The sequence below is a fragment of the Numida meleagris genome, chromosome 8, assembly GCF_002078875.1.
Source record: "Numida meleagris isolate 19003 breed g44 Domestic line chromosome 8, NumMel1.0, whole genome shotgun sequence".
Classification (NCBI taxonomy): Eukaryota; Metazoa; Chordata; class Aves; order Galliformes; family Numididae; genus Numida; species Numida meleagris.
The window spans coordinates 17,393,002-17,420,427 of record NC_034416.1 but is presented as its reverse complement, the minus strand read 5'-3'; the positions used below and the strand labels follow the sequence as shown (position 1 = coordinate 17,420,427).

Sequence of the window (27,426 nt, the reverse complement as noted above, 5' to 3'; positions counted from 1 at the left end):
AGCAGGGCTGTGTCCACATGTGGAATATCCACAGTGACTGCTTCATGGGCTCACTGTCCACATTTGCTTTGGTTGGGAAGGCTGTACTAAGGTTGGAAATAACCAGTGTAAATGCGCAGTTAAGAAATGGTCTTAGTCTTATAGTTGAGAATTACTCGTTTTCCTTGCAGTCAACACACTGTAGTCATCTCTGTACCTTGTCATTTCTTTCACATAGAAATTTCAGCTTCTGCGCTTTCTTGTGCATAAATACTCCTTCCAGATTTCCTGTTTCCACAGAGCGCAGTTCAATCGCCTTCTCTCCCCAGCCCATGACCTGATTAGATTGAAGGTAAGCTGTAAGAAGAAAATGAACAGATTTGGTAAGTTAAAAAATGCCAACAATATACTTGCTTGTTACTATTTGCAAGCTAATCTCATGCGAGAATTTTTTACAGAACAGAACCCCGAACACAGATACAGTCAGCCATTTGTGAGAGCTCCATCTACAGCTGGAATACAGTACCAGCTTCAAAAAAGGGATTCGTGCACAAAGGCTTTGCTGATATGTTTTGAAGAGCTAAATCCTAGCTTACAATGCAGAGCCTGAAAGGAGACTAGCAGCGGTGCTGTACAGCAGGAGCTGCTGAGAGTGCAGCAAGGCAAGCCTCTCCCTGGGGATGCTGGCACATTAGTATTTGAAAAGCAATTTGGGCCAGAATTTTGACGTTTTCTAATTGTAAACATTTTTGTTTTAATTTTTCCTTTTCTGTAATTCTATTTCTTAGTATTTCTAAGGTCTCCATTTTATTTGTACTATTGCCCTTTGTTTTAACTTCTCTATAGAAGAGTGAGCACAGTGCTCCAGGTACCAAAGCAAGATTCCTTCCCCTCCTCTTCAGTTCACTCAAGAGACTGGAACCTTTCTTTCTTTTTCCTACAAACGTTTTTTTTTTGTACTGCAGATTTGAGTGCTTTAAAGCCATGAAAATTACCTATTCAACAGCTGAAAAACTGATTCTTACCTTGTTTCTATCAATACAGATCTGAAACATTTCTGTTTGATAACAATATATTCTGGATGATTTTTAAGTTTACACAAAATCTCTTGGGAAGAGCAAGCAAATTTCAATTTCTCAGACTTAATTTCGACTCTATGTTTATCTAAAGTACACATCATTAAATATTTTAGAACAACAAAAGGTGGGGGGAAGGGCTGTGAAGGGCATCTTGTGCAACCTCCCACTCAGAGCAGGGCTGAACCAGACAAGGTTACTGAGGAGCTTGTCCCGTCATGTTTTGAAGGGTATTTCACAACCTCTCTGTGCCCTTGCTGCAGTGCATCATGAGATTTGTGGTTAAAAATGTCTTCCTAATATCTAACTGGAATTTCTTTTGCTGCAACTTCTGCTCATTTCGTGTCACTTCCTTTCACAGCGCATGTCCAAGAAAAATCTCGATTGTCTATCTGTGCCCATCCATGAGGAAGTTAGGTATGTGTTAGGTATGTACATGTCAACTACTGAGTTTGAGGTAGTCTGAAACCTAAATACTTTTGAATCTGAGACTAAGGCACGATTATTTGGTGTCCTTCAAGCTACTGTCTTTCCATCATTTGTTTTTGAAGATATTGCACATAACCCAAGAAGATACTCCAGCACTGTGGAAGCACACTGTGTTATTCCCTTTGAATCCGGCAATTAGATGAGAAACCAAGATAGTGCTGAAGGAGTTAACACCACAGATTTCAAATTAGGCAGAGTTTCAGTGGAAGATCTCTGACTATTGTATGTATTGGCTTCCACGGTACAAAACACATTATTTATGCTCTAGATAGCCAACGCTCAGAAATTATTCTTGCTCAGCTATGAATTGTTTTTTTTTTTTTTATTAGTCTGAGATTTGTGGCACTCTGAAATGGTCTAGATGGAATGTGTGCATCTGACTGGTTTTTTAGCTTCAGTGGGTAGTGCCTGCCTGTCCTACATTTTTAATGCAAGCAATGTCCGTTTCTTAAAGCCTTGCAATAGAGTAGGCTTAGACCATAAAAGTAAAGAAGATGATACAATATAATACATCTGCTGTATTTTGCAACCACTGACACTGTGCTAACATTTTCAAATTTAGCTTTTTAATACAGCAGACACAGACACAGGTGGGTTTTGATCCCGGAGGGTGGGACACTGAGGGAGGTGTAAACAATTGTATATGTGTAATTGTTTATATACAATATAAACAGTGTTAAGACATTTTGTGGCTACACAGTTTAGTTTGTAGGTCCAACATCAAAGACCTAATCCACTCATAATTCTCCTTACCTTTTCTACTTTGTGAAATCTGCATTCAAGTTGTCAGTACCCTATGTCTGTATCGGCTGTATCAATGCCCCTGGCAGATTTCAATTTGATATCATACTTGCAGCTTAGTAACAGCTTAGTCAGGTTGTGCTGCAACCTCTAGGTCATCCAAGATAGGAGGCCTTGGATGTCTGGGCCACTCCTGCTGTGTTCAGATGAGAACTGATCTCCAAAGCAGTGCTACCATAAGAACATAATACAACAGATAGGCCACCTTCAGCTACTGATGTTCAGCTGGGTGGCCAACATACTGAAAACTTGTCAACTGACAATGGAAAAATTCAAAGTACCAGTAGCACAAAACTCATTCCTGTGGCAGAATAAAGATTTTTGCTCAAATTGCATCTGTAGACATATATGCCAACAGAAAGACCATGCTATACCATTTGTGGAGTTATCCACACATAAGGATTAGTGTATACATGGAAATTAATTTGCAGGGGAGCAGATTGTGAATTCAAAGTTCCGAGTCTTGATAATCTAACCATGTGAGAGCACTTACTCAAAAATACAAATGTGTCATGTGGAATGAATTGCCAGCAGACTAGATACTCAGACTAAAGTCTACTTATTCTGGAACAAAAGCTCCTATACTGTAAGCAAGTTTGGAATACTCGAGTCCACTTTCTACCTCAACAAGCTTTATATCAAAATATTCTCTGCTTCCAGCTGTTAAAACTGAAGTATGTTTATATTACAGTGCAGGATTGTACTGGTTTCCAGCAGTCCTAGACAGAGGGAGCTGCTCATGTCCTTCAGATAGCTCGGCAGAAAAGGTGTATACCAGTTCAGACCAGGGTGCCAACGCTGCTTAAACTTCTGGAGCAACGCCAGAGGCTCCCCTGCCTCACTCACATTACCACGTATTTAAAAGACCTGCAGTTGTGCCTGAGCTGTGGTTCTTGTTACACCATCTATAGCAGCATTACTCCCTGGAGATCAAAGAACATACACCATAAAGTCAGTTTAGGGAAGCGGGATCAGAATCAGTCTCTTAACATCATGAAAGCATTAAGATTGCTCTAAAAGTGGGGCAAGACCACCTACTTGGTGTTTCCTGTTGACAGTGTGTGTTTAGCATTAGGCTGAGGAGAGCCCCCACTCACGGAAGTGACTGCTTCAAGGGGAAGTGGTTGAGGGAGGCAGGAAAGGTGAGAGAAATAACTGAGCCATATTGAAGCCATTAGCTTCAATGAAGTGCTGCTGACATGAGCTAATGATCTCTTGCTCTCACATCAGCAGCACGGGGAGTCTGAGAAGTGCCCTTTGTACCACAGAGCCAGCCCAAGTATTGCAGGAACCTTACTTCCCTTCTTAAGCTTCTCATTTTTGTTTTTTTCCCTTCAGAAATCCCTCTTCTGATCTAATGCTCTGAATGTGACTCACTGCCCTAAGCAGTTATTACCAAGTTATCTGTGCACGAGAGCAAAATCAGGCCAGCTTTTAGCAAAATAACACAAAGTCAGGATTTTCTGATTAGTGTTACAGAAATAGGGCAGGAAAGGACCTTAATGCACCTTCTCCTCCGTCCATCTCTCTGTGTCACACCGGTGTCACTTCCGACACTTGTTTGTCTCACCTGACCTTAAAGACCTCTGGTGATGGAGACTCCAAAAATGCCCTGGGTAACTGATTCCAAATAAGCCAAGAAGCTTGAAATGAACAAACTGAATATGAATTAAAAGATTCTGACCCACTTTGGTATGCCTGAGTCGTTACACTGAATTCCATTTTATGGAGTACAATGACTTACTGAATTCATTATAAGAGAGAGTCAGCGTATGCATATGTGAAATTCAATGCAAAAAAAAGCTGTCTGAATTTCGCTTTTCTATTCACGTTTGAGAAAATTGCTTCAGGCAAATATGCAGCTGGGCATGAACTTTTAAAAGCAGAACGGCCAGTGACTTTGCTGACAGTGAAAGATAGCAGCTATTACAGACCATACAGATCTTAAAACCGAGTCCCTCTTTACTTCTAATGAATCATTCTTCGGCCCTTCGGTCAAACCCCATGTGCTCTGGAATCATGACTTCTGCTGAGTCCTTCCTCTTTGGGAAAAGCCAGGAACGTGGTCAGGGTGAGGGGGCACTTGTTTGTGTGCTGCCAACTGGGCACGAGTCGGACAGCAAGAATTTCAACATCTGTTAAGGATAACTGATAGAGCACCGACACAGTAATACAGCCAGTGTTTGGCAGCAGAGTTTCTCCACATAAAGTCCTTTTTGCCTTTAATATGCACCCAGCAAAGGAAATCAGAACTTCTATTGGTTCCCTGCTCTTTGGGAGTATCCAGTTTGTGCCAGCTCTCTAAGACATACTGTAAATAATTCATTACTCACACCAAAGGGCAGAAGGTACTCCCAAATCTTATTAACTTGATCTTTCTTAAACCCTTTTTTAATCTTGTTTTATAGAAAGAAAACATAACAGCTCTATTTATATTTAGCCCTACATATATGAAATGTCTTTCAGATTACACGTGGATAGTACAATTTTAATTTCCCAATGGATTTTAGTTCCCTCTCTCCAGTTTCTTATTAACAGATAGGTCACAGAGGTCCCAGTTTGAAGATTGTGAGAGTAAGCTACATTTAGTTTCTGTGCCCTAAATCTCTCAATTACAATACGGGGTTTTTATTTATCTATTTAGTAGTCAAGATACTCTCACCAACTACAGAAGTTTTAGTTCAAAATAATTAAACTAAGAACTGGACAAGGAGCCATCCGTTTACTCAGCACTCCTAACCTTACCATCTTAAACCCTGCATTGAACTCACCCTCTGCTACCTCAGCAGGATGTTTCACTGCACCCGTGCTACCTACCCATCCCCGCATGGGACGCCTTCCTCTCTGGTGGTGGCCATTTCCTCCAACAATTCATATGCAGGACTCCTAATACAGTAAAATCCATCAGACAGGGTCCTGCCTTCAGAAATGTTTGCTCCAACAACTGTCTGTATGACAGCCCCAAAATACTGTACCGTAAATGTCGGGGTAATTTTGTACTGATGGCTTTCTGTGCAGGTGATTATTGTAGTGACAGAAGAAAAATGGCTCATGAAAGCGTGGAGAGTGCCCAGATAGCACTCTTAATGTGTAACCAGTCTTGAGAAAATGAGAATATCATTCCTAGGCAGATGCAGACAGAACTCAGAGCAATGAGCTGGCACAGAGGATCACATGCTCAGCTGGCCCAAAGTGGTGACGCTTTATTCACTTCAAGGCAAGGAAGTTTCTAGTGAAGGGGAGGCAGCGTGACTCCCAGGCACAAGAACGCTTGACAAACCTACCTCACATTTCTGTGGGTTTGATGATTCAGTATTTCCAGCAGTGTCAGTAAAAGGGACTTAAGCTCCCTGTGGCCCACTGCTGAGGGAGGCATTCCTGCAACATGTCCAGATAAAGTGAAAAAGCTCTGAGGGCAGTCAGGGCCCAGTGTCACGAACTGCAGATTCCTAACTAGCAGTCATAAATATAGGCACCCATTCCTGTAACATCTCCCTTTCTAGAGCAAGATGTAAAAAAGCCCTTTGTTCCTCATGTATCACTTGGTCTTTGAAACGCTTTGGCTAATTATCTAGTAACAGTGACCAGCTTGCTACTTTTATTAAGGCCTAAGGAAGTACTTCCCACAATGAAATTCGTCTGTAATTCTTCAGTGCATCTTCCAGTCATGTTCAGTACTGCTCTTTAGAACTCTTCCTACCCTTCCCAATTGCTCTTGGATTATTATTTCTTATGGTATGTCTAACATTAATTTGGAGGGGGTGTAAAATACAATTTCTACATATGAAGGACTGTTTGATATTCATACGAAAAATAGAGAATTGACTTGATAGATTTTAGTTATGCCCCACAGCTCCAGATACGGGCTGAAAAGCAGAGACAGGCGAATATGGAGGAAGGAAATACTGTACAGTTAGCTTATGACTTCATACCTCATTCTTGGAAGTGAAGCAGTTTTGGTGCTGAATGTTACTCTAACAGTGCAAAAATGACAAGTTCTCTTGTAGCAATCTGTGTTCCAGTGGTTGGTTTCATGCTCTCAGTACTGTTGAAAAATCTCCACAAATGACAGACCTTGTATTTACTCAGGGGTGTTACTCTACTGATTGTAATGGGCTTTTCCTAAAATTACCCAACTAGAAGTGGAAGGAGAAAAGTGAACATTTTTGATTTTTCACTATGGCATCCAGTTCCTGCCAAGCTAATAATCTGCTTTTGAACAATCTGAATTGTTCAAAAAATTGCCTTGGGCTTTGTTGCTTGCTGGTGTGTTTGTTTTAAGATACAGCAGAACAGGAGTGAGCCAGAAAAGAAATTAAAAGCAACAAATAATAAAAACAAAAATCTGCCTGTGTTTTCCTCACACTGATAAGGGGAAGCCCTCCAGGGAAGGTGAAACAAACAGCTGTCCTGGCTGCAATTACAGTGAGAACCTCCTCCTCCAGAGTCACTGGAAACGGGGACACGGAGAATCTCTTAGAAATACGCTGTGATAAAATTAAGGGGCCATTTGACAGCGGTTACAAACCTCAGTAACACACCTTTCTACAGCTGTGAATTTTTACATAAAATGCTATGGGCTGTGACATGAGCCCTTTTCTGTGTCTGTGATTCACATAATTCTCTCTGTGAAAACTTGTGGTAGGCTGCACCCTTGGCAAAGCTTGGCTGTATAGGACAGGTATGATGCAATAAACAGCATGACAAGAAAACAAACTCTGTGATCCAAATGTGAAGACCCTACTGCAGTCACTGGCTGCCTCAGCATTTACATGCCTAAATCTCTTCACTCCTCAGATACCTGGTTTGCTCAGAAGTTGCTTTATGTGCCGTACAACCACTTTGCTATAGATGGAACCTCATAAAGTCAGGTTTCATGCAGCAGAATCTTACATTTAATGAAGTGCTGTTTTTCATACGTACCTACAGATGCTGGCATTTCTCCCCACTGCAAAACTGTTTCCTTTGTGAAATGCCCATATATATCAATGTAGATGCCTTCATCTTCGTAGGCGAGTAGAAGTTCCATTCCACTGGTATTCGGGAGGATGATGATGGCATGTGGGCGAATAGTTCCCTGGATCTAGGACCATATTTTACTACAATTTATATCAGAAAGTGGACTGCAGTTTTAGCAATTACATCAATCTAAGTAGCTTGGCAGAGCAATAAAAAGAACTAGTTCATGGAAAGTGAAAGTAACCTGTTCTCAGAAAAGCTGTAGGGTTTGCTGGTTAGCCTCTGAAATGGGTTTTCTACCTTCCTCCCCCCTTCAGATATTACAGTAGGTTTGCAAACAGATCAGTGCTGAATATTTACTTTATATTTACCAGTATTCATTGGTTTCAAGAAGCCACAGAGCCACAATAATATTTACTTATTCATTCAAGAAATGTCTGCATCAAATAAATAGGAGAAAGGTAAAATAAATTTGAATTCAGTTATTTCAGAAGATGGAGGAAGGACAAAAGCTTCCACGTTACAGGAAATCAGCGCTTTCACTTTCCATGCTACTTCCCTACCCCCAGAAAACCTGTACATTTAACAATATTTACAGCAAGCTGAGAAGTTACCCGGCCCTTTCAAACACAAGCTGCTCTACATCCTTCACTTCCAACATTCTGCACTACCAATAGTTCCCTCAGTAAATGCTGTTCAGCGTACGTACTCTGCATGCCACAAGAAACAGTGCATGTCACTCACACCAAGTATTCTAACAGCTCTTGGATGCACCAGGGTCTCTCCCAGAAGCCAACGCACGCCCCAGGTGAGAAAACAAAGAGCTAAGCGTACAGCTACGAAGGTGGGGGTTTATGAAAGCATTTTTGAAAGAAAACAAGGAGAGCCTTAAAATCAATGAGAAAGCAACTCTTTTTTAAAGCACTACTCAAAATAGGATGTTAATTACGTAGTAAATTAAATCGCTACGATGATTTTTTTTAATAGGAAGCATACAATCGGAGTTTCGACATCATTTTCACAAGCCAGCAACACAAAGATCTTTTTTTCTGCAAGCACATACACTTACACATGCCATAAGGGCACAAAGAACAGTAAAGAAGCACTGAAGCTGTACTTGCCAAACTGAACACACTCAGGCCAACCACTTGACTCCGTGCCTCCGCAACAACTATCCGTAACACTAGAACGGGTATCCAGAGCCGCAGAGCAATTTTAATGCGTTGCCTTGGTACTCGCATGAGCGATCGGAGCAGGTAAGAGATGGAGAAAGAGGTGGGGAACCAGGACAAGAGGCTACCAGAAAGCAAGAGTATCTGAAGTCAGCCTGCTGAAGTCTGCTCTGTTGCCACCACAAAGCTCCGTGAGAAAATTATCCACTCTTATCAGATGCTCTTTGAAATAATAAAACACTGAAAAAGTTAGAGCTACGGTAGTAGCAGATCTATTTCAGGTCTAAAATTCTAAAGGGAAAATATATTTTTAGTACATGCTAACTTCTGGTTGAAGAGCACACAGGAACGGAGCCGGTTTTAAAGCTGCCCCACATATCCAGAACATTCACCTGGGAAATCTCTCCCCTCACGTACATAATTACATCCGCAGCCTGTTAAAAACTGAAGCCTCTAAGAAGCTTCATTTTTTTCTTTGCCTTTCATATCTTGGGCAATTACACTGATGATCTTTTTGACAAGTCATTATTCACCTCACTTAGCAACCGAGTTGCAGGGTGGCATGCAGGCCTCATGCTTGGATTTATAAACTGATGTGAATTTTCCATGGTTGCACAGGTAAGAAAGCTCCTAATTGCTGGATTAAATAAACCATCTAACAAGACAAATAAGCCCCTTAACCAAAACAGAACAGCACAAGCTTGTAGCAGGTGATTCAGCAGACTGTTCTGAACAGCCAGAAGAGTGACTTTTTATACTAAGAGAACTTTATCAACAATCATCTTCAAAGATAACGGCCATCAGAAACACAGGTATCAGAACTGTCACTCGGCAGGGCGGTGCAGTGAGCAAGTGGCTTGCCAGGAAGGCACGAGTTTTCGTTTGCTTTGAAAACCCTGGGCTGGGGGCTGTGCGTGGGATAAAAGGGTCCAACATGCAGATTTGGGGTGACATCTCCTCAAACCTCTTGAGTTGCAGGAGGTCACATTGCCTCGGTTACATGTAGGCAATGGCACCCACTAGCTATCACTGCCCATACAGAGTGCTCTGTTGACTTCAGGGAGGTTTTCAGGAGTTCCCCGGCCAGGAGCGTCCCATCAGACTGGAGCCATGGAAACCTGCTAGCTTTTTGGATTTAATCCTGTAAGTTTCTCTGGCTTTTGGAACCCACAACTTAGAATGAACTATCTAGAATGACTAAAAATTAATATGAGCAAAAAAATCCCAACAAACAAAAGCAAAACCAGCGCAAACTTTATACTGGACAGCCCCACATCAGTCCTTCAGTTCTACAGAGGAATTACTTGAAGTTGGGTTTTATCAGTCAACATCATCTAAACGAACAGGTACATCACGCAATATGTGCACATGACCCTTCATGCCTACTTCTGCTTGAAAAATCTAATGAGAAAATCCTGCATTCTTTGGGTGTAAGGAATGATTTCGTGGACAACTAACCAGTAAGAAAATCTGCAAATTTATTTTGTCTGGAAGCTGAATTTCTGCAAAGTCACAACTGAAAAGCAAATCACATTTTGCACACTGAGCTCAAATCCATAATCGTGTAAATAAATGCACGTTTGCTCAATGGTGAAGAAATGCATGGGTGCACCTGTATACTCGTAATCAACTTGTACCCAGCTCCTCCACCTACAGGTACTTTTTGGCACAGAGGTAACATGCTGGTAGTGGATCAAGATTTAAACACGTTGCAACAGTCTTTTTAAACAGGCCAAATTTCAGCTTGTTTCAGTGATAATCTGCTTGTTATCAAGATGGAAAAGAACACTGGCAGACTGTGAAAGTCACCTAACTCATGGAGATATTGTTTTGTCTTTGCATGCTTTAAAGAAGTCCTAAATTTCCAGGATAAACTGATTAAAAATAGTACTGTCCATACAACAGGCTTTCTGAAATTAAACCATTACAATAGGTATTCTAAATCTAAGAAAAGCCCTTTAGCAGAAGTTCACTGTTATGAAAGCATGTGAATAGCTGATTTCTATTGCCTGGTGTAGAGTAATTATTCTCTTACCCTGTGTTTTGAAATACAGCACACCACTTAACGAGATTATCAGCAATATACAGCCCAAAGGACAGAGGCATTTATGTAATTTCTTGGAGTATCTTACGTGTGTTGGAAGGTAGAGGTCATACACAGATCCAGAGTCCACATCGATGGCGTGAAAGCCTACTAGAGAGCCGTAGATCACTTTTAATCTTTGCCCATTTTCAACAGTCAGGTCAACTGACAGTGGTTTGTGATGAAGTGAGGTAAAGGACTGGAAGAAGAAAAGACACCATAAAGCTCTTTGTTACAGATTTACATACATCATCTTTCTCAAGAGTTTTCAGAACTGAAAAGTTCTCTATTTTGCCTACATGAACATGTTATACTTAAGGAGCTAAGTATGGATCATCCATTGAGTTGCAAAGAGTTGGATAGTTCACTTGTGTTTTGAAAAAATCCAGATTCTAGAAACGGACTAGGCAAAAATTAGGCTAAGTGCTATTTATGTTAAATTTCCTCCTCCTCTGAGGGAAATCAGCATCAGCTTTATGAATTCAAATGAAAATCTTGGCACAGCACTGCAATGAGATGTTCACATCTAACAGAATCGTGACTCTGACAGTTTTATGCCTGCCATCTCCAATGTATGTCAAATGAGCCATGTTTTCTTTAAAAGAACATGCATTTTATCTTTAATTAGAAATAAATGTTATACAAAGCAACAAAAAGCAAAGAGGAGATGACGGTAGTACGTCTGAACCGAAGTGAAGTTTCACTTACCTTAAAAGCCATGAATTTGTGATAAGGCTTTGGAGCCCAAGCATAAACCTCCACTGAGCTTTTCAAAGCAATTACAAGGAATTTGATTCTCTCATATTTTACTGTAATACAAGAAGAACAATTCCTTAGGTATCAGACAGACTCTCAAATCAAAGACCATCTCATTAGATGAAATAATTTCAGTGTATTATTGGCAGAGGTAGACACTATCCATCAAGGGAAACTAATGGATTCTGGACACCAGTGTTTAATATCAGTGGTGAATTACCCTGACTGCACACCTGTACTTCATTTACTCTCAGTAAAGCCAAATGACTCTTAGCAACATTTACATATTGCTTCTCACGTATGTATTTCTCTCACTAGTCAGAAAAAAAGGTCTTGACCCTATAGCAAAGTGACATTTATTTTTCAAATGTGAACCCACACCGACGTTGCTGGCTGTGACCAAGCTACTTTTGGAGGATTGGTGGCTGCTGGTGAACGATTTTGTTACACTGCAGGCTACATTTTCATGTCGCTGTTCACGTATGGGGCTAAATCCATGTGCTAGTGTGGGTGAAGGACTCTCATATTTCTGAGGTGAGTAAGCCTTTAAGAGAGATGAGTAATTTCTCCTAGTAGGCTAAGCTCATGTTGGGCCCATCAAGAATAAACAAAGAATCATGCACTGAAAATTAAGGCTTCCTTCACTGTGCCAGAGGCGCTCGGTCTGCCAGGTTATCGTGATGCATTCTCCATGTTACACTCAGCGTCTGCGTGGCAGCGATTTACAGAAGATGGAGGTGCTACACTCGTGAGCTAAGGAGCGTTGCTGCTTGCAGCAGGAGCAGTTCACTCCAACCCAAACGTACAGCAGAAGTGTTAAGATTGCATAAGGATGAGAAAGGGAAAAGCAAAAACAAACAAAATGTACCAACACACAAAACAACCCATCCTTTCCTTTCTTTAGCAGGACAAATGGCTGTAAAAGCATTTGTGAACGTATAAGAAGGTTCACCAACAGGTACACAACAGCGGCTTTGCCAAAGCAGTGACACTGGTTTGTCACATGTGAACAGAAGCTCAAAATGTTTGCCTAATTTTAGAATAACCTTTTTTTTTTTTTTAAAACACACCAAACCCAAAAAGGAGCAACTGAAGTGGAACATGTGGTGCTTAGCTCTAACCACAAAGGAAACAACACATCTGTTACGTATTCTTTCTTGGATTTAACCCTTACCACTTTTAATGAGATCTAAAAGCAAAGAAATGTCAAGCAAAGCGTTTATGAGAGCCAGCCACCTCCCTGCCTCCTGCACTTGTCTGTATCATTTCTCTCTTTGACTTTGAATAAAAACACCACTTTCATATACCGTGTTTCAAACCAAAACTTGTGCTATACATTACAGCCTCTCACACAGTTAAATGACAGAAATGATCACAGTACTGATGGTTCATCTTCAAGAGTGGACTGCTTGAAAACCAAATAAAAGCAAGACGATATTTCAACGGCTGCGGTACCATTTCCAGTGGGTAAGTTTAAACAATGGTATTTTTAGGTCATTGAACTAGACATGAGCTCTGGGACATCCAATCTCATCTATCTATGGACATCCGACAAATACAATTTACTAGCACTTTACTACTGCAGTTTACTAGCAGCTACTCAGGGCCAGGAGGGAAGCTGATGCACAGAAGTGGAAAACACCAGTCTAATTAAAGTCTTAAGTAACTACAGGATTTCTAAACCACTGTCTGAGCTGAGTAGTGCTGGTATTCCCTTCTCCCAGCTTTCAGAGGACACGCAAGGAGAGATGTGATCTGGACTGACAGGGAGCAAAGCATCTGCTGTGTAAAACAAGGAGGTTTAAAAGAAGTCATCCCAATGCAATTTTGAAACACAGCTGAAGTAAAACACTAGTGGCATGGGATGCAAAGGGATGATTGAGCAGCTGTCCAAGGAAAGAACAAAAGTGACCTTACCAACTTTGTAGTGTACGCAGCCTTCCAGGTCACCCACAGACACCCAGCCTTGCCGCTTCTCCACCTCTGGATCATTGCGCAAAATCTTATTTCTCAGCCATGACAGGTAATAGACTCTTAACTTATTCTTCTTCCCTGGGGTTTGAAAATAAATAACGTAACAATTCACTGAGGTACAAAATCTCCTCCACATTAAAAAATCAAACACAAAACACCTGGAGTTTTGTGACCCTGAGTACAGCAGATCCTTGTGCCTTGTCAAGGTGAGAGAAGAGCCCAGCAGAGCAAAAGAAAAGCCTGGTGTTAATAGGAACCTGGGTTTTGGCCCTCAGGAGTGAGCTGGTCTGCTACAGTAATGCTACAGCATTTGCACATGAGCACTTGTGACTCACGCTTCACGTAAGATTTTAATATCTGACTAAAATCCTTCCCCCAGGCCAAAGAAGAGGTCTCTATAGATGCATGTATTATCAGAGATAATCACATTGCCTGGCAGTGGCTCTCTGATGCGAAGGAAGGAATACAGATATCACCTACCGGGGGTATTTTGTATTAGTAACTCTTTGAGTTCTAATTAACTGACAATCTTCATTACAGGTAACTATTTTCTTTTGGATGCCTTTCAGGGTGAGAACTACTCTGTCATCTTTTATCTCAGTCCTTCTGTTGCTTTGGTTTGTAAGAAAGATCAGCAGCAGCCTGGGATCACAGGTTAGTCCAGAGAACCGTGTCACAAGTGACTGAACGTGGCAATGCGGGGCAAATAGCTCTCACCATCACCTACTGCAGTGAGCCTGGACTGGAGAAAAGTGGCAGCCATTCCTCGTTGGACCTCAATTTTTGGCTTTGTTTTGTACTCTTCTAAGGCTGCTCTCAACTGTGGGCAATAAGGGCCTTGGTACCTTGAAGGGCTGAGTCCAAGCTCTTCGTCAGCAGAGGCTGAAGGTGCTACTCCCTTTACTGTTACCAATGCTTTCTCAGTGTCTACCACTTTTCTGTAACTGTTTATACATTGCACTGCCCACAGAATGAGGTTATTTAATTATATTCAAACAGAATTGCACTTAGATGCTCACCCATTACACAAACATGATCAGACTGACAAACTATAACTTGCTGAGAACCAGTTCATTTTAAGAATATGAAACAGTGCATAACCTCCCAGAAACCATTTTACACATTAACTAGGTAATGAAATTTCCCAGAGCCTCATGTGAATCTGAGAAGAGAATGTAAGTGTTAAAAATTCAAGAGAGTTTTCCTATTAACAAGAATAACTATCCTGTGATTTTCTGTAAGAGGAAATTCCTCAACCTAGTTTATAACCTAGTTCTTCTCTAATTGCTTCCAACCCCAATGCAGGTCAGATACTTTTAGACACTGAACTAACCTGATATAGTAATTAGCACATTGAGTCCTTCCAGAACATCCATTTGCTGGAATCGTCTCCTTGTAATCAGTGAATAAACTCTTCCTTGCCCGCTTCTGTCCAGCAGCCACAATCCGTTCTCTGTTCCCACCAGTAAATTTACTCCTGTTGATACACAGAAAAAAACCTGCCCGGATCACCGAATGATTCAGAAGCCAAGTGTTAATTGTTTTTTAGAATTGATTTTTACTTAGCACTCTCAATAGTAGCTAATAATTTCTCTCTTGCTCTGTGAATGACCTCCTAGAAAAATGAAAAGAAAAGCACCATTCTCACCATTACAATTTTTACCCAGTGGAACATTTACATGCCCGTGTTATCTGAAGCGTGAGCAGTTCCACTGAAGTCAGTATTGATTTAAAAATAAATAATCAAAAAAAAATACAAGTCACCTGAACTTCTCAGCATGGTAAGGGAGTCTAGCACCACTCTGTTGTCAACACAGGAGATCTAACTGAAGGATCTAAGGATTTCTTCCAATTTCAAAAATTATACAATCCCTCTTTCCCCCAAATACAAATTGCAGGAGGAGGGCCAGACTTGTTGGAAGAAAGATGAGCAGAATATCTGTTTGAAAATTATTTTTTGCAAGAATGCTTTCATACGCTTAATTAAAGGAATGAATCTATCTGAAATTCAATTGCTCCCAGGGAAGTGAAGGCTCCAATGGGTTGCTAACATCAGAGGATGCACCCTGCACAACTGTGCTTCGCTTGCATGGCAGCCACCTTTCCTAATCAGCAGGTTCTAAAGAAATGACAGAAGGTTTCCTGCTGTAGCAAGCAAACTTCTCTACTGGCTATGCTTTGATGAGTACCTGGTACTCTTCAACCTCAATGCACAGTCATTTACAGACCATGCTACATAACTCTGTTCCTAATTTAAAATCTTGGACTCCTGCAAACCTACATTATGCAAAACTCGTGAATCTATAAACTCGAAATCTACATTTCTGTTGGATAATGTTTCACCTACTTCATTCATTTTCCATTCTGGAGTCAAAGTGATGACGAGTGAAAGGCTGGGTGAGACCTATAGAATGCATCTGTTCTTCACAGGTAGACAGATGGCTGAAACAACTTGAGAACTTAACTACAGAGAGGGTGGGACTAAGTCAATAGTTGCTGAAAAATGGTCCGACTACACTGATCTTGGTTTCATGCCATGTGATGCTGGCCCTGTAAAAATGGACATTCAGCGAGGTTCTAAGTCCTGACTGTGGAAACTAATGAAGTCAGGCTTTTGGAAAAGTTGATGCCTGACCTGCTTCAGTCTGTGGTGGCTAAAATCTGGACAGGGAAGTTCTTGGAATCCCTGGTTTAGACAACTTCCACTAGTCAGGTTTATGCATGATTAGCTATACTGATATGCAGATAAGACAGAGTAGCATGAGCCTTTTTTGCTTCATGTTACCAAAACATTTGCAACTTTTGGCTCTCCCAGCAAGCACACTTTCAGTTTGGTGCTTGATCAAAATGTTTTCTCAATCTGATGCACAAAATCCCTTGCAACTGTAACTGATCTGTTTGCCACCTTCCAGCAGGAAGGCAGAGCCATGTGAGTAATGGAGGAATGTTCTCAGTGAGCTGCGCTAGGATTTTCTGACAGGAAAGGTGCGATACAACTGTGAAATCTAACTGGCATACACCTCCAACCTCTCCTGCTGCCTTCCCTCTATACACATGCCCAAGCACTTCTGAGCTTACCCCACAAAGCAGCACAAAGGACCTCTGAGTTGAATTTCTTCTTGTATTTACGAATTTCTGGACTGTCGCTCTGTGGGCGGATGTTTGTTGGGTTAACATTGACAACAGAGCCCTTCCTTGCATTCTCTCTCCTGACAGGCTCCGGTTTTGCACTAGATGCTGGAAAAGAAGACATGTGGAATCATAAAAAATGCAAATTTTTGGCTACATCTCACATTTGACCTGTCCATGGCAGAATGAAACAAATCCGGAGAGGTGAGAAAACACTCGGAGAGCATTAGATAGCCAGAGAGAAAACCACACATCTGGAAAACTCACACATTCCTGAGCAAGTGCTGTGGTAACAAAGCAGCAGAGCGAGCCACATCTGGAAGAGGGGCAGAAGCAATACACTGAAATTCATAGTAATGTGGAGTGTAAGTTTCTGGAGGCATTGTTAACAGTTTTATTATTGCCAAGCAATAACGTTCTCCCCACGCTTCAACCCATTCCCCTCCCTTCAAAAGAAGTCAGGAAGGAGATTTTGTAAAGCATACTCACGAGAACCACAGGGAGGTCCCACTGGACTGGTAGGAGGGGTGATTGGCAGAAGTCGAGGATCTATGAACGAAGTGAACGATGTTGTAGATGATGTGCTGCTCTTTGAAGGTGTACTTTCAGTGGATGGGGTCTACAATGACACACAAGAACTGCTTCAGGAAGATGTCACTAGGGAGCAGACCGCACACAGCAATGCGGGTGCCTCTGAAGTTCAGATGAAATGGCAAGTGACATAATTAGATGTGATGAGCATGCTTAGAGCAGTAGGTAGATGGCAAAAATGAAGTAACAAGAGGAAGCCTGAGCTGGGAGTTCAGCATTTTGATCTGGCTGAACTGCAATGAAGTAACTGGTCCCCAGAAGAATTCCCGTACACATTTGTCACTCCCTGCTGTCTCATCTGCAACGGGGCACTGCTTAAACCTCTGTGCAGCAAGGAGCAAGCTGCTGCCTCACATAAGGCAGCTCAGGGTGTGCCTCATGACAGAGCTGTGAACTGCTTCCAGTGCCACACTTCTCCCCAGCAGAGCCCCCTGTGCTCACAGCAGTATCAGGGCTCCTCTCCAGGCACGCTGCTCTGCTCTGTGCCTTGTGCAGCCACCTGACCCTGGGATGGAAAGCAATCCACAGACAAGGCACGCTGCGCTACTGATGTAGGCAGGGAAAGGAGCACAGGGTATGGGCCCTTCTAGCTTGTGGAAAGGGGGGAAGCAGAGAAAGGGACAAAAACTTTGAACAAGGAAGGTGGGTACGGAGCTCAAGATTTCTTATCAGCCCCCTAGATAAAACTTCTAGAGAAAAGAAGGGGTGTGGTGAAAAACATCCCTGCAGAAAGATAGAGGACAGATAAATGCAAACAGTGTTCAGTGACTCCTGTGGGCTGGAGGGAAATGGTGGTACAATTCATTCATTCTAAAAATGTATCTCATACCTTACTCACAGGTTTGTTCTGAGGTTCCTGGTTAGTCAGTGGCACTTTTGGTGGGCTCACAGCGGCACTGGAAATTTGGCTTTGCTGGAGAAGATCTGGCAGGAGATAGTTCTGATTGTTTATGCTCCAGAGGCCTTCTTGGGTGCTAGAAATTTGTTTCCCTAAAATCTGATCCTGCACACGAGAAAACAAAGGTAAAGTCCACATTTGGTATTCTTTGCACGCTCTGTGCACCTCCTGTTAATTCGGACAATAAATAATGAGGATATGAGTAGGAGCGCTCTGCGTGATGCACTGGGTAAACACAAACCCTACAGAAAGATTTAAAAGGGGGTAATATAAAAACACGTGGTAAACACCTGAGATATCAACATTGGTTTCCACCTCTGAAGTGCTCCCCAAACGTTAGTCATCTACTTTATCTCAGGGAAAGAACTTCATCCTCAGAGACACCTGACACAGAAACAAATGACTTCTCTTAGCATTACAGACTTGACCTCTACCATGGTCAGAAGTAGGTACTTCTCAACTCAGGACCTACGTATAGTTTATAGTAAAGACCCTTGTCATTCATTTCATTGCTACTTTTCACCTACCTTATTTTTGAGTGTCCACATTCAGCTGGATCCATTACCAGCATTTCTAGAACAGTGAGTTTTTGTACCGTGGCCCTCCTTGTAGGATCCCGCTAGCTTCAAGGAAATACTGCGAGGCACCACTCAAACTCACCCCCTACTGAAATAGTCACTGGAACACTGGAAGTTTCTGGGAAAACATGACTAGAAGCTTTGAGAGGAAAAAAGATGGGAATTGTAAAGTATCCAGTGTCCCAGATGGGCAAGGCAGTGCAGAGGGACCTACCCCTGGCTGTGAAAGGTCAGAGTACCCAAACACCACTGGCACTGGAACACAGACAGGGAGAGGAGCAAAGTGCTACAAAAGAAAGCACCACCAAACTCAAACAGCACCGGGCTGGCTGAACCCAGGGCACATCCGTCCACTGCACTGCCTGATAAAAAACCTCCTGAAATCAGCTCAGCTTTTTTGAATGCTGGCCAATAGGTTAAAAAAATAGTAGGTAACTCTGAATGAAAGACATTTGCCTTTTAAAAACCAACTAATCAACGAGGAGTATAATTGATGGTGTAAGCGTTTTTATGTTTTAATTCTTATATTTAAAAAAGCAACAGTAAAAGATATGTCAGTATTTGAGTTCGGGGAATAAAACCAGTATGGCACTTTTAAATTCAGCTCCAAATCAAGTTCAGCTGAACTGAGCCAAACCCTGCTTTGAATCATTTGGGAAGCTTGGTTCACCCAAACCACTTCAAAATGGGCCAGGAAAAGGAATGGTGGAGACTTGTGGTGGCTGTGGTTGGTGACACAAAGGTGGGAGGAACAGACAGGATGCTCCACGAAAATCACAGAATGTCTTAGGTCAGAAGGGACCTTAAAGATCATCCAGTTCCAGCTCTCGTCAACATGCCTCTTGGTCAGGCCGCCCTGTAGTAGACCTCGACCACCAGTTGTCTGTTATCAGCCTGATCCCTAATTTTGATCCACAGGCTCTCAACCTGATTATGGCTGTTTCTCAGAGGCAGCTCTTCTCAATCTATGTATTTCTTAATATAGAGGGCAACTTACCCACCTCTCATGCCTTGCCTATCCAGCCTAAAAAGAAAGGACTGAGAGGCATCAGAGAGATTGATGAGGAGAGGTGGGAGTTACCTGTCTGTCCTTCTGGGGTCATTTCCCCCAAACCCACCAGAAAACATGACGTCTCTACTCTACTCCATACTTCTCCACTCTCAACCTGCGTCTCTTTCTCTTTACTCTTAAGCAGCCTATGCCCAGCACCCAAGAACCAGGAGAAGGAGAAAAAGCTGGGCTGTTTCTGCTGTGAGAAAAACATGGGCAAGCTGAAGCTGAAGAGCCAGGAAAGAGCTCTGGCACTGCACAAGGCAGCTGGAGATGGCCTGGGGCTGGTACTGTTCTTCCTTCACCCTTGCACAGACGAAGATGGAGGTACTGTGAAAGGGAAATTATTAACTGCAGTACAACCTTTCCCATCATGCTGTTGCTCTGACATGATAAGCAGGATTATTCTCATTTCTGGTACAGAACAATAAACATTCAAATGAATGGGTCATGCTAATATCAGGGTTGAGGAAGATGAACAGCATGGGCTGCTAAGATCCTGGCTCAGTCTGGTGCCCTGTTTATAATTTCTTCTCCAAAGCAGGGCCCTTCCTCCTTGAGGACGATGGGATGCTGGTGAGGTGGAACTCCTTCCCCAGCCTGGATGGATTTCACTCTGATCTGAAGCTTAGAAATACCAGAGCCACAGGAAACTCCTTTTTCTTCCTAGCTCTGTTGCAGCTCACCCAAGCAGCTCTGGGGAAAACACCAGTTTCATGGCAATTTACTTTCCCTATCTGTGAAATGAGAATACACCCAGAAATATGTGGGAAATGCTCAGAGGTTGAGAGCAAATCTTATTACTGTAATTTTTTTTTTGTTTTCAACCACAAAGTACGGCGTTCTGCTTTGTCTGTCTTCATCTTTCCTGCACTATTTATCATGGGAAAATCCACATAACTTAAGGTCTCTGCTACAAACTACAGACAGGAAAAAACCTAAACATGGTATACAATAGGACGCGTATTTCTGCTGAGCCCGTAGGGAGGGATGAAGGGTTTTTCCTCTCTTTCAGCTGTATTTTAAAAAGTAAGAGGCACTTCTCTTTAAATTGGGATAAAGAAGGCCCAGATTTGTTCTAATAGCTACAAAGCACGCTGGCTATAATCAACAATATTGCTTTCTGCAACCTGCCCAGAGCCTTTCATGAAATATGTCGACATCAGAAACTACGACCAGGTCAATAACAAGGACAAATAAAGAGGTGCAATTTTGTACTGAGATGTAAGCGTGTTTGTAGGAAGCACAAAACCTGAAACAGTACACAATTTTTCAGGGCTTATAGCTATAATTTAAAACGACAGAGCAGGATTTCAGAGCAAAAATGCTGCCAAGGAGAAATGGATGCTGTGCTTATCACATACATTAACGATTTGACTCTCCCCACACCGTACCCACCCCTTACAAATGGCCAAATTACCTTCTGTTCTGTGGCGGTGCTTTGGGGTTTCAGTTCAATCCCATCTGGAACTCTCGTCCTTGAGAAATCTGCCACTCTGCTGCTCAGCAGTTGCCTGGTAACAAACTCCAATTAATGAACAGAACTACTTCAGGGGGAAACAAAAACAAAACAAAAATAATACACACACACACACACAAGACAACAACAACAAAAAACAAATGCACAAAACCCCTCCATATGTACAAGCTCAAATCTGCTCTCTGAAACCCAGCACCAGCCACATGTGGGGCGAGCACTGCTGCCACAGCCCACTGAGGAGCACAAGGGAAAGAATGAGGGCCACAAGCCCATGGAGCCCAGTAACTCCCACAGCAACCAGAAGCAGGTACTGATGGAAACAAGGAGCCACGGGCAAGCACCTCCTGCAACATGCCCCGTGCATGTGCTGCTATCTGTGTCCTAAGCTTTCTCACTCAGGTGGAACTGCCTCGAAGGCTCTGGCCATGCTTCTGTGCTTTTCCACCCCACAGCTTACTTACTCCACTCATTTATGTCATTCCTTTATTTATTTATCACTGCAATGCATTGAAGTGCAGTAGGTCTCTGCCCAGCACAGTAGCAGAGGAGGTTTGGTGAGAGAGCTGCTGTCTTAAGACAAATGTGAAGGAGTAGAAGGGTTGTTAGGTAGTTTTGTTTTGTTTTCTCAGGGGAGTTGTAAACATTTGCATACTAAACTTAGGAGGAATGGCAGCACATGGAGTAGGATCAAGGATGGTCCTGATCCTGAACAACCTCCATCTCCCATTTACTGGTGGGAATAAGTACTTACCCGGAAAGCACACACCTGCAGCCACCTTATTTACATTTGGTAATGAACAGCCAACAAAGACCAGAAGAAACTGAACTACACAAAATGAACCCCAGGAAATGTGTTTTTAATGGGGATTGTGAAAGCTGCAGGCATCCAAGGAGGAAGCACTCTTGGAAGAGTGGGAGGAATGAGTGCTAACACAGTATACCTGCTACATGAGCAGGTAGGATGCTGGCTCATGTACACTGATATCTGTCCTTAAACCAGAAAACTGGTGTGGATGAGGAGTAATTCCGTGTCATCTCATTGTCATGTCTCAGCCAAAGCCCCTACAGAAACACTCCTACAGACCTGTAAGGGCTTCAGCCCCAGCATGCACATGCTGTACATAACAAGAAAAACAGAAAGGTTTTGACCTGATCTGTGACAGTGAGACCTTCATCTAGAATACAAGAAGTTTCAGTGCTGGCTGCTGCTTTCATTTTGAGCACTATCCTTCTTGCTATGTACTTGGTAGCAATCAGGATATATTTCCCAAACTATCTTTCAATACAAATGATGCTAGCTGAGGTGGACGGACTTGGCGCTGGAACGGGCTGCCCAGGGAGTGGTGGAGTCACTGTCCCTGCAGGTGGTCAAGAAACGTGGAGATGTGATCCTAAGGAACATGATTCAGTGGGGAAATATCGGTGGTAGGTGGGCGGCTGGACTGGATGATCTTGGAGGTCTTTTCCAACCTCAGTGATTCTATGATTCTACGTCTACGTTAACAGGCAAGACTGTACTTCAGTTTTACTGAAGTTCTTGTGGTGACTGTTTGCATGGAAGGTAAACCTGGCAGGGATCAGCCTGCTGACCCCATCTCCCTATGGGACTGCAAAGAGGAGATGCAAACAACACATGCAGAATTCCAAAGGCAGCAAGACACCTTCAAACCATTACTGCATACAGGGATATAAAAACCGAACACTTACGTAGCAAAAGTCATTGCTGCAAGGCAAATCTATATTTTTATGTAGTCTTTCTAAGGTCTAGGATGAGTTCTATGACCTACAGTGAACAAAACTTTTTACAGAGCCGTTAAAAAGTGGTTAGGAAGAGAAGCAGTAAGAAAATAAGGCGCTGTAATGAAAAGACAGATGTGTCAGGTGTACTGCAGTATTTCTTCTCCTTCCTCATTCCTCAGTTTTGAAAATGAACTTCAGAAATGCCAATCAGGAGCAATACGTGGGTGCAAAAACTCTGCCTCCTTCAGAGCAGCACAGTGGTGTGGACTGGTATCAGAACAATGCTGCAGCATGCCAACAGCACTACAAATCTGAGCAGCTCCTCCTGAAAACTGACAAACCTGCACGTGCAATTATGTCCCGTCCTAGAGAGCTCTCTGGCACAGTGATGCACTTTGAAGGAAATGCTAGAACTGTTTAAACCAAAGTCACTTTGCAAGAAAATTAGGGGTTTTGTTCATTAATACTAAAATACAATTGTGTGTGCTGCTCCAGGCAGCAGGGTTGACTGACCGGTCACCTCGGACTAGCAGGAGATGTACACTCCATTATTTCACAGCAGAATACACATTGTGCTTGAGAGGTAAAACACCACAAGATGTCAGTCACAAAATCATCAAGAGAAACTGGAAAGGTAGAGAGAAACAGTTTGTGTGAGATCAGCTTGGTGGAAGCCACAGTGTGCATCTGGTAACTGCAGCCATTGTGCAAAATAACATTAGAAAGGCAGCAAGTCTTACAGAGCCCCTCGTTAGAGGCAGCCCAGGTGAAATTATCAGCTTTCTGGTGGTAATTATTTCCACTGGAGTGAACAGAGTCTGAATAAAAGGGCCACGCTCGCCTTGCTTTTTGTACTGCAATCTGTATTTAGCATGCAGGTATACGGTTTTCCCTTTTTTCTTTAAAAATTCCATTTAAATGTAGATCAATGGGAAGTGATCTCCAAAGAAGCGCTGTCTATTGATATTCAGTTAAAACGAGACATCTCCTCATTGTCCCAGGGCAGCAAGTCATCAAAGCTTATTACACTGCACACATTTGATGGAGGAAACATTTACCCTCGGGAGTTCATTACAGTGAGATTAAACTGCTTAATTACAGCTGACATAAGTGACTGATAGCAACTTCAGAGGGGAGGTATTTATGTATGCCAACTTTTTCCAGTTATCTTTAAGTGCGTAATAAAAAGGAAGAAAGAGAAGATAAATCATGCCAACCTCATGTGGTTCGTGTCATCTTCGTCACTGCTGCCGACTTCGTCACTTGATGAGGAATAGTCTGCTGCTTTTGAGAACAAATTGGCGCCATCCTTCCCCTTGGCAAAGGAACATGGGCTCTGAATAGAGAAAATTCAGGTTGTTTTTTCTCAAGCAAGAGCACATCACTAAACAGCACGCGCAAGATCTTACTGTTCCAACAAATGTAGCTATTGTCACCTCCATACCAAAAGCTTTATCAGAATTCTGATGCTTTCCTTGCTCCATCACAAGGGTGTAATTCACACAGGAGAATGTTCTAAGCCCAGCATGGCTTGCAGTGCAGCCCAGCCCTGCCCTGCTCCATCGTGGCAGTGGCCAGCGCACACCCATCGCTCAGCAGCAGCCATCAGCGCACTGTTAACCCTACCTGGGCCGAAACCAGGACAAGGAGAAGGCACAGTGCACTGCTAACTCATGTTACGGCAAATAATTTTATGCATTTTGATACACTGGCTAAACACAGTCCTGTGAACAGCAAAAAAGATGCAGCCTCTATGACAAAGGAATTTGAGAGTAAGTTTCAAGATTGCAAAAAGTTATCATTTTTTGGTGTGTGTGCGACTCCATTTTCAGTCAGCATTAATACATGACCTGTACATTTCCAAATGGAATGGACAGAGTTGCAATCAGACATTCAACTCAAAAATCTGCTTGTGTCTCTCTACTGGACTTTCATGAGCCCTGTCTTAGCAAAGAGAAACATCCCTCACTTCACATTCCTGCTTTATGCACGTCATTGCTTTTTGGCTCTATGTATATTTGTGAACAACTGCTTTCAGGCACGGGAAAAATGAAATTTCGTCAAAATTCTCTGATGAGCACCTTGAGATCTCACTAAGAACTGAAACCACAGCCATCGAGCCAGAGCGATGCATTAGTTTCACAAAAGCAAGGTCAAATATCCCACTATTTTTATGGTTTTGTCGCTCTCCTTTTTTATGTTTTAATAACAAATATTAAAAATTGAAATGCTTGGTTACTTATATACATTAGTTATATTATATATTTTATGAGGCCTGCTCCAATAGTAATGCCTCCTCTGTTATGATATTGGCCCACGACATCAGAGGCGGATGTCGGTGGGAAGGCAGTAGCCAGCTCACACCAACAGAAGAGCTGTCTGCATAGGTGTGCCCTCAGTGAAAACCATGCATCAATCAGAAAAAGCAGTAACAGAAGAACCTACTGCCATCTGGCCCGGATGAGAAACTTTTTCAGGCTTCTTATGCAGCTGCATGTGGTTCTGTGACAAAGCGTTCTCTCCCTTGGCTGGTCCTGGATTCCCTGAAAAGAAGTTATTTCTTATAAACGCGTGTGCAGAAGAGAGTGAGAGAGAGGAGCCGTAAGACAAGCACGTGGAGTGATCACCCAAGGCAGGCAACAGTATCTGCCAACAAACTTCTCTTCCTCTTTTTTCTGTTTGTTGCAAACAGAATCCTTTCCATGTGTTCCCTGGTGGTTCTGGATGCTATCACTTGGTACAGGTGCAGATTCATGCTGCACGAGTAGGACCAGCAGAACAAAACTGTGACAGCACCTCACTGTGCAGCAGCAGCATTGCTACGGACTAGAAGGCGGCTTGCAAGGGCAAAGGGTGAAGGCACACTAATGCCTTCCTCTGATCCCCGCGTTGAGGGGAGGCTCGTCACACAGCAGCTGCTGGGCACACGCTGGAGGTGCCACCCAGCTGCATCCCCATGCCAGCAGACAGGAGCTAAACCCCAGGCTTGGGGCAAACAGCTGCACTGAACTCCCCTCTTCTCAGCACGGCATCGGGCTAAAAGCAGAAGAGGTTTCACTACTTTGCACGGCAGTGCAGGGAGAGCCACCTTTCTGTCCCTGCTTCCCCTACGCACCTCGGTGCACACCAAGGCTTCCACTTCCACTCTGCCCCATGGAGAAGTGGGCAGCGAGAGCCTGCACCCGCGCAGCACCTCGTGACACAGCCGAGGCCAGGCCCTGGTGACAGAGAAGCTGTGGCATTGCTCTTCCCCTCCAGCTGCAGCACCATGCCCGCACGGCAACCAAACACCCACGCAATGGAGGAGCTGAGGCTCCTGCACGTGCTGCTGCCATCTTAGGAGGGATTCCTGCAAGTCATCAAGCAAAACCTTCCCTTTCGATTCCCCCAGCAGAGCTATCTGGGATGAGCCAATGCAGCCCTGGAGGGATGCCGCCTTCTGCACACAGATTGTGAGACAAGGGAAGAGAGGGAGAGCAGATGTGCCCCCGCCCTGCCACTGGGACACATCTGCCTCGTTCAGCAGTTTCCTCCCAGACCATCCCGCTGCTACCAACAGGACTCCTTCCCAGCTCGGGGAGAAGACAAATTGAGATTGGTATTTGGTAATTTAGCTAGTTTTATCACAACAGCTTCACGCGTTCGTGCATTTTGCAAAGCTTTTAAAATTCAGAATTCCTTATTGGTCAATGAGTACCTAAGCAACTCGGCGGCAATATTAGTTTTAAAGTATTTATAGGCCCTTCCTGCACATTTCACTGTCCCTGTGGGTTTGGGAAAGCAACAAACTCTGGAACACCATATGCCAGAACTAGCTGTAATTTCATGACACTTAAGAACCCAAGGAGACAGTTTAAACCACAAGGGAGGTTTTCTATTCTTTCCAAGGCTAGTGAGGTTTTCATTTCCCCATGCCAAAATAGCACAGGAGTTACACATCATGCAGACACTGCAAAGTTGAGCTGGGCTGCTGCTCGTTGCTCATCATCATGCTATTATTCAAACATAAAATGACATAAGAGCAAAAAGAAACAAACCCCAAGCAGTTTAAACTGTGCTCTGGTTTTCCCTTGAAGCAAAGCTTCCTACCCTGTATGGTTAGGGAAAGCAGAATTGGCTTGCTTGTGCAAATGTAATAAATAAGCAATTTGTTCTGCATTTATCAAGAGTTTGCAAATTAACAATGTGAGCCTCAGTTTAAAAATAAATGACCTCAGCAGCTCACTGCTGTGGTTTCAGAACATTTTTAGCATCCACCCTGCCTTGAACTGGGCGTGATTCCCCATGTCACCCATCTGCATCAACCCGGATACAAAGTGCTCTAAAATACTCTGCTTTGCAAAGAGCTACACAAGAAATTGTCCTAGAGCTGACCCACAGAAAAAGCACTAGAGGAACAGCAACAGAGGAACAAAGCCTTCCACTTCTGCTCCATGTCCCCTTCTGCCCCAGTCTCAGCTCAGGACTCAGGAACCAGAGCCTGTACTGCAAAAAATCTGCACACCCATCAGCGAGCCCACTGCATTCTTCCACTGCTACCACTGCTACCGAGATACCTTACCAAGTTGCACCATGCTTACATTGGATGAGGCTATCTCCACCTTTTAACTTCTTGTGCCTTTTTTTCAGTTCCACTATCTTTCTGCAGATTAGAGGAAGAATGTTTCACA

General features: G+C 43.0%; 1 protein-coding gene and 1 long non-coding RNA gene across 7 annotated transcripts in view; one reads left to right on the top strand and one right to left on the bottom strand.

Moving 5' to 3' along the window:
* The window catches only part of NRK (Nik related kinase), a 97,125-nt gene that overhangs the window by 4,368 nt on the left and 65,331 nt on the right, over positions 1–27,426 (bottom strand). For 5 of the 6 annotated variants that reach the window (XM_021406499.1, XM_021406501.1, XM_021406503.1 and 2 more), the window contains 12 exons: positions 25,202–25,299; positions 23,974–24,092; positions 20,957–21,050; positions 17,839–18,012; positions 16,908–17,037; positions 16,368–16,526; positions 14,623–14,766; positions 13,233–13,367; positions 11,268–11,368; positions 10,609–10,758; positions 7,269–7,428; positions 197–336 (listed from right to left, as the gene is read on the bottom strand). In XM_021406499.1, coding sequence (XP_021262174.1) covers positions 197–336; positions 7,269–7,428; positions 10,609–10,758; positions 11,268–11,368; positions 13,233–13,367; positions 14,623–14,766; positions 16,368–16,526; positions 16,908–17,037; positions 17,839–18,012; positions 20,957–21,050; positions 23,974–24,092; positions 25,202–25,299 — 1,604 coding nt within the window. The remainder of the gene's footprint in view (positions 1–196; positions 337–7,268; positions 7,429–10,608; positions 10,759–11,267; positions 11,369–13,232; positions 13,368–14,622; positions 14,767–16,367; positions 16,527–16,907; positions 17,038–17,838; positions 18,013–20,956; positions 21,051–23,973; positions 24,093–25,201; positions 25,300–27,426) is intronic. The other variant, XM_021406500.1, reaches the window with a different exon arrangement.
* On the top strand, positions 247–20,948 carry LOC110403373. Its single transcript, XR_002441630.1, has 7 exons — positions 247–331; positions 1,417–1,483; positions 12,659–12,782; positions 13,859–13,943; positions 16,506–16,622; positions 17,850–18,032; positions 19,682–20,948. It is a non-coding gene; the product is annotated as an uncharacterized LOC110403373 (long non-coding RNA).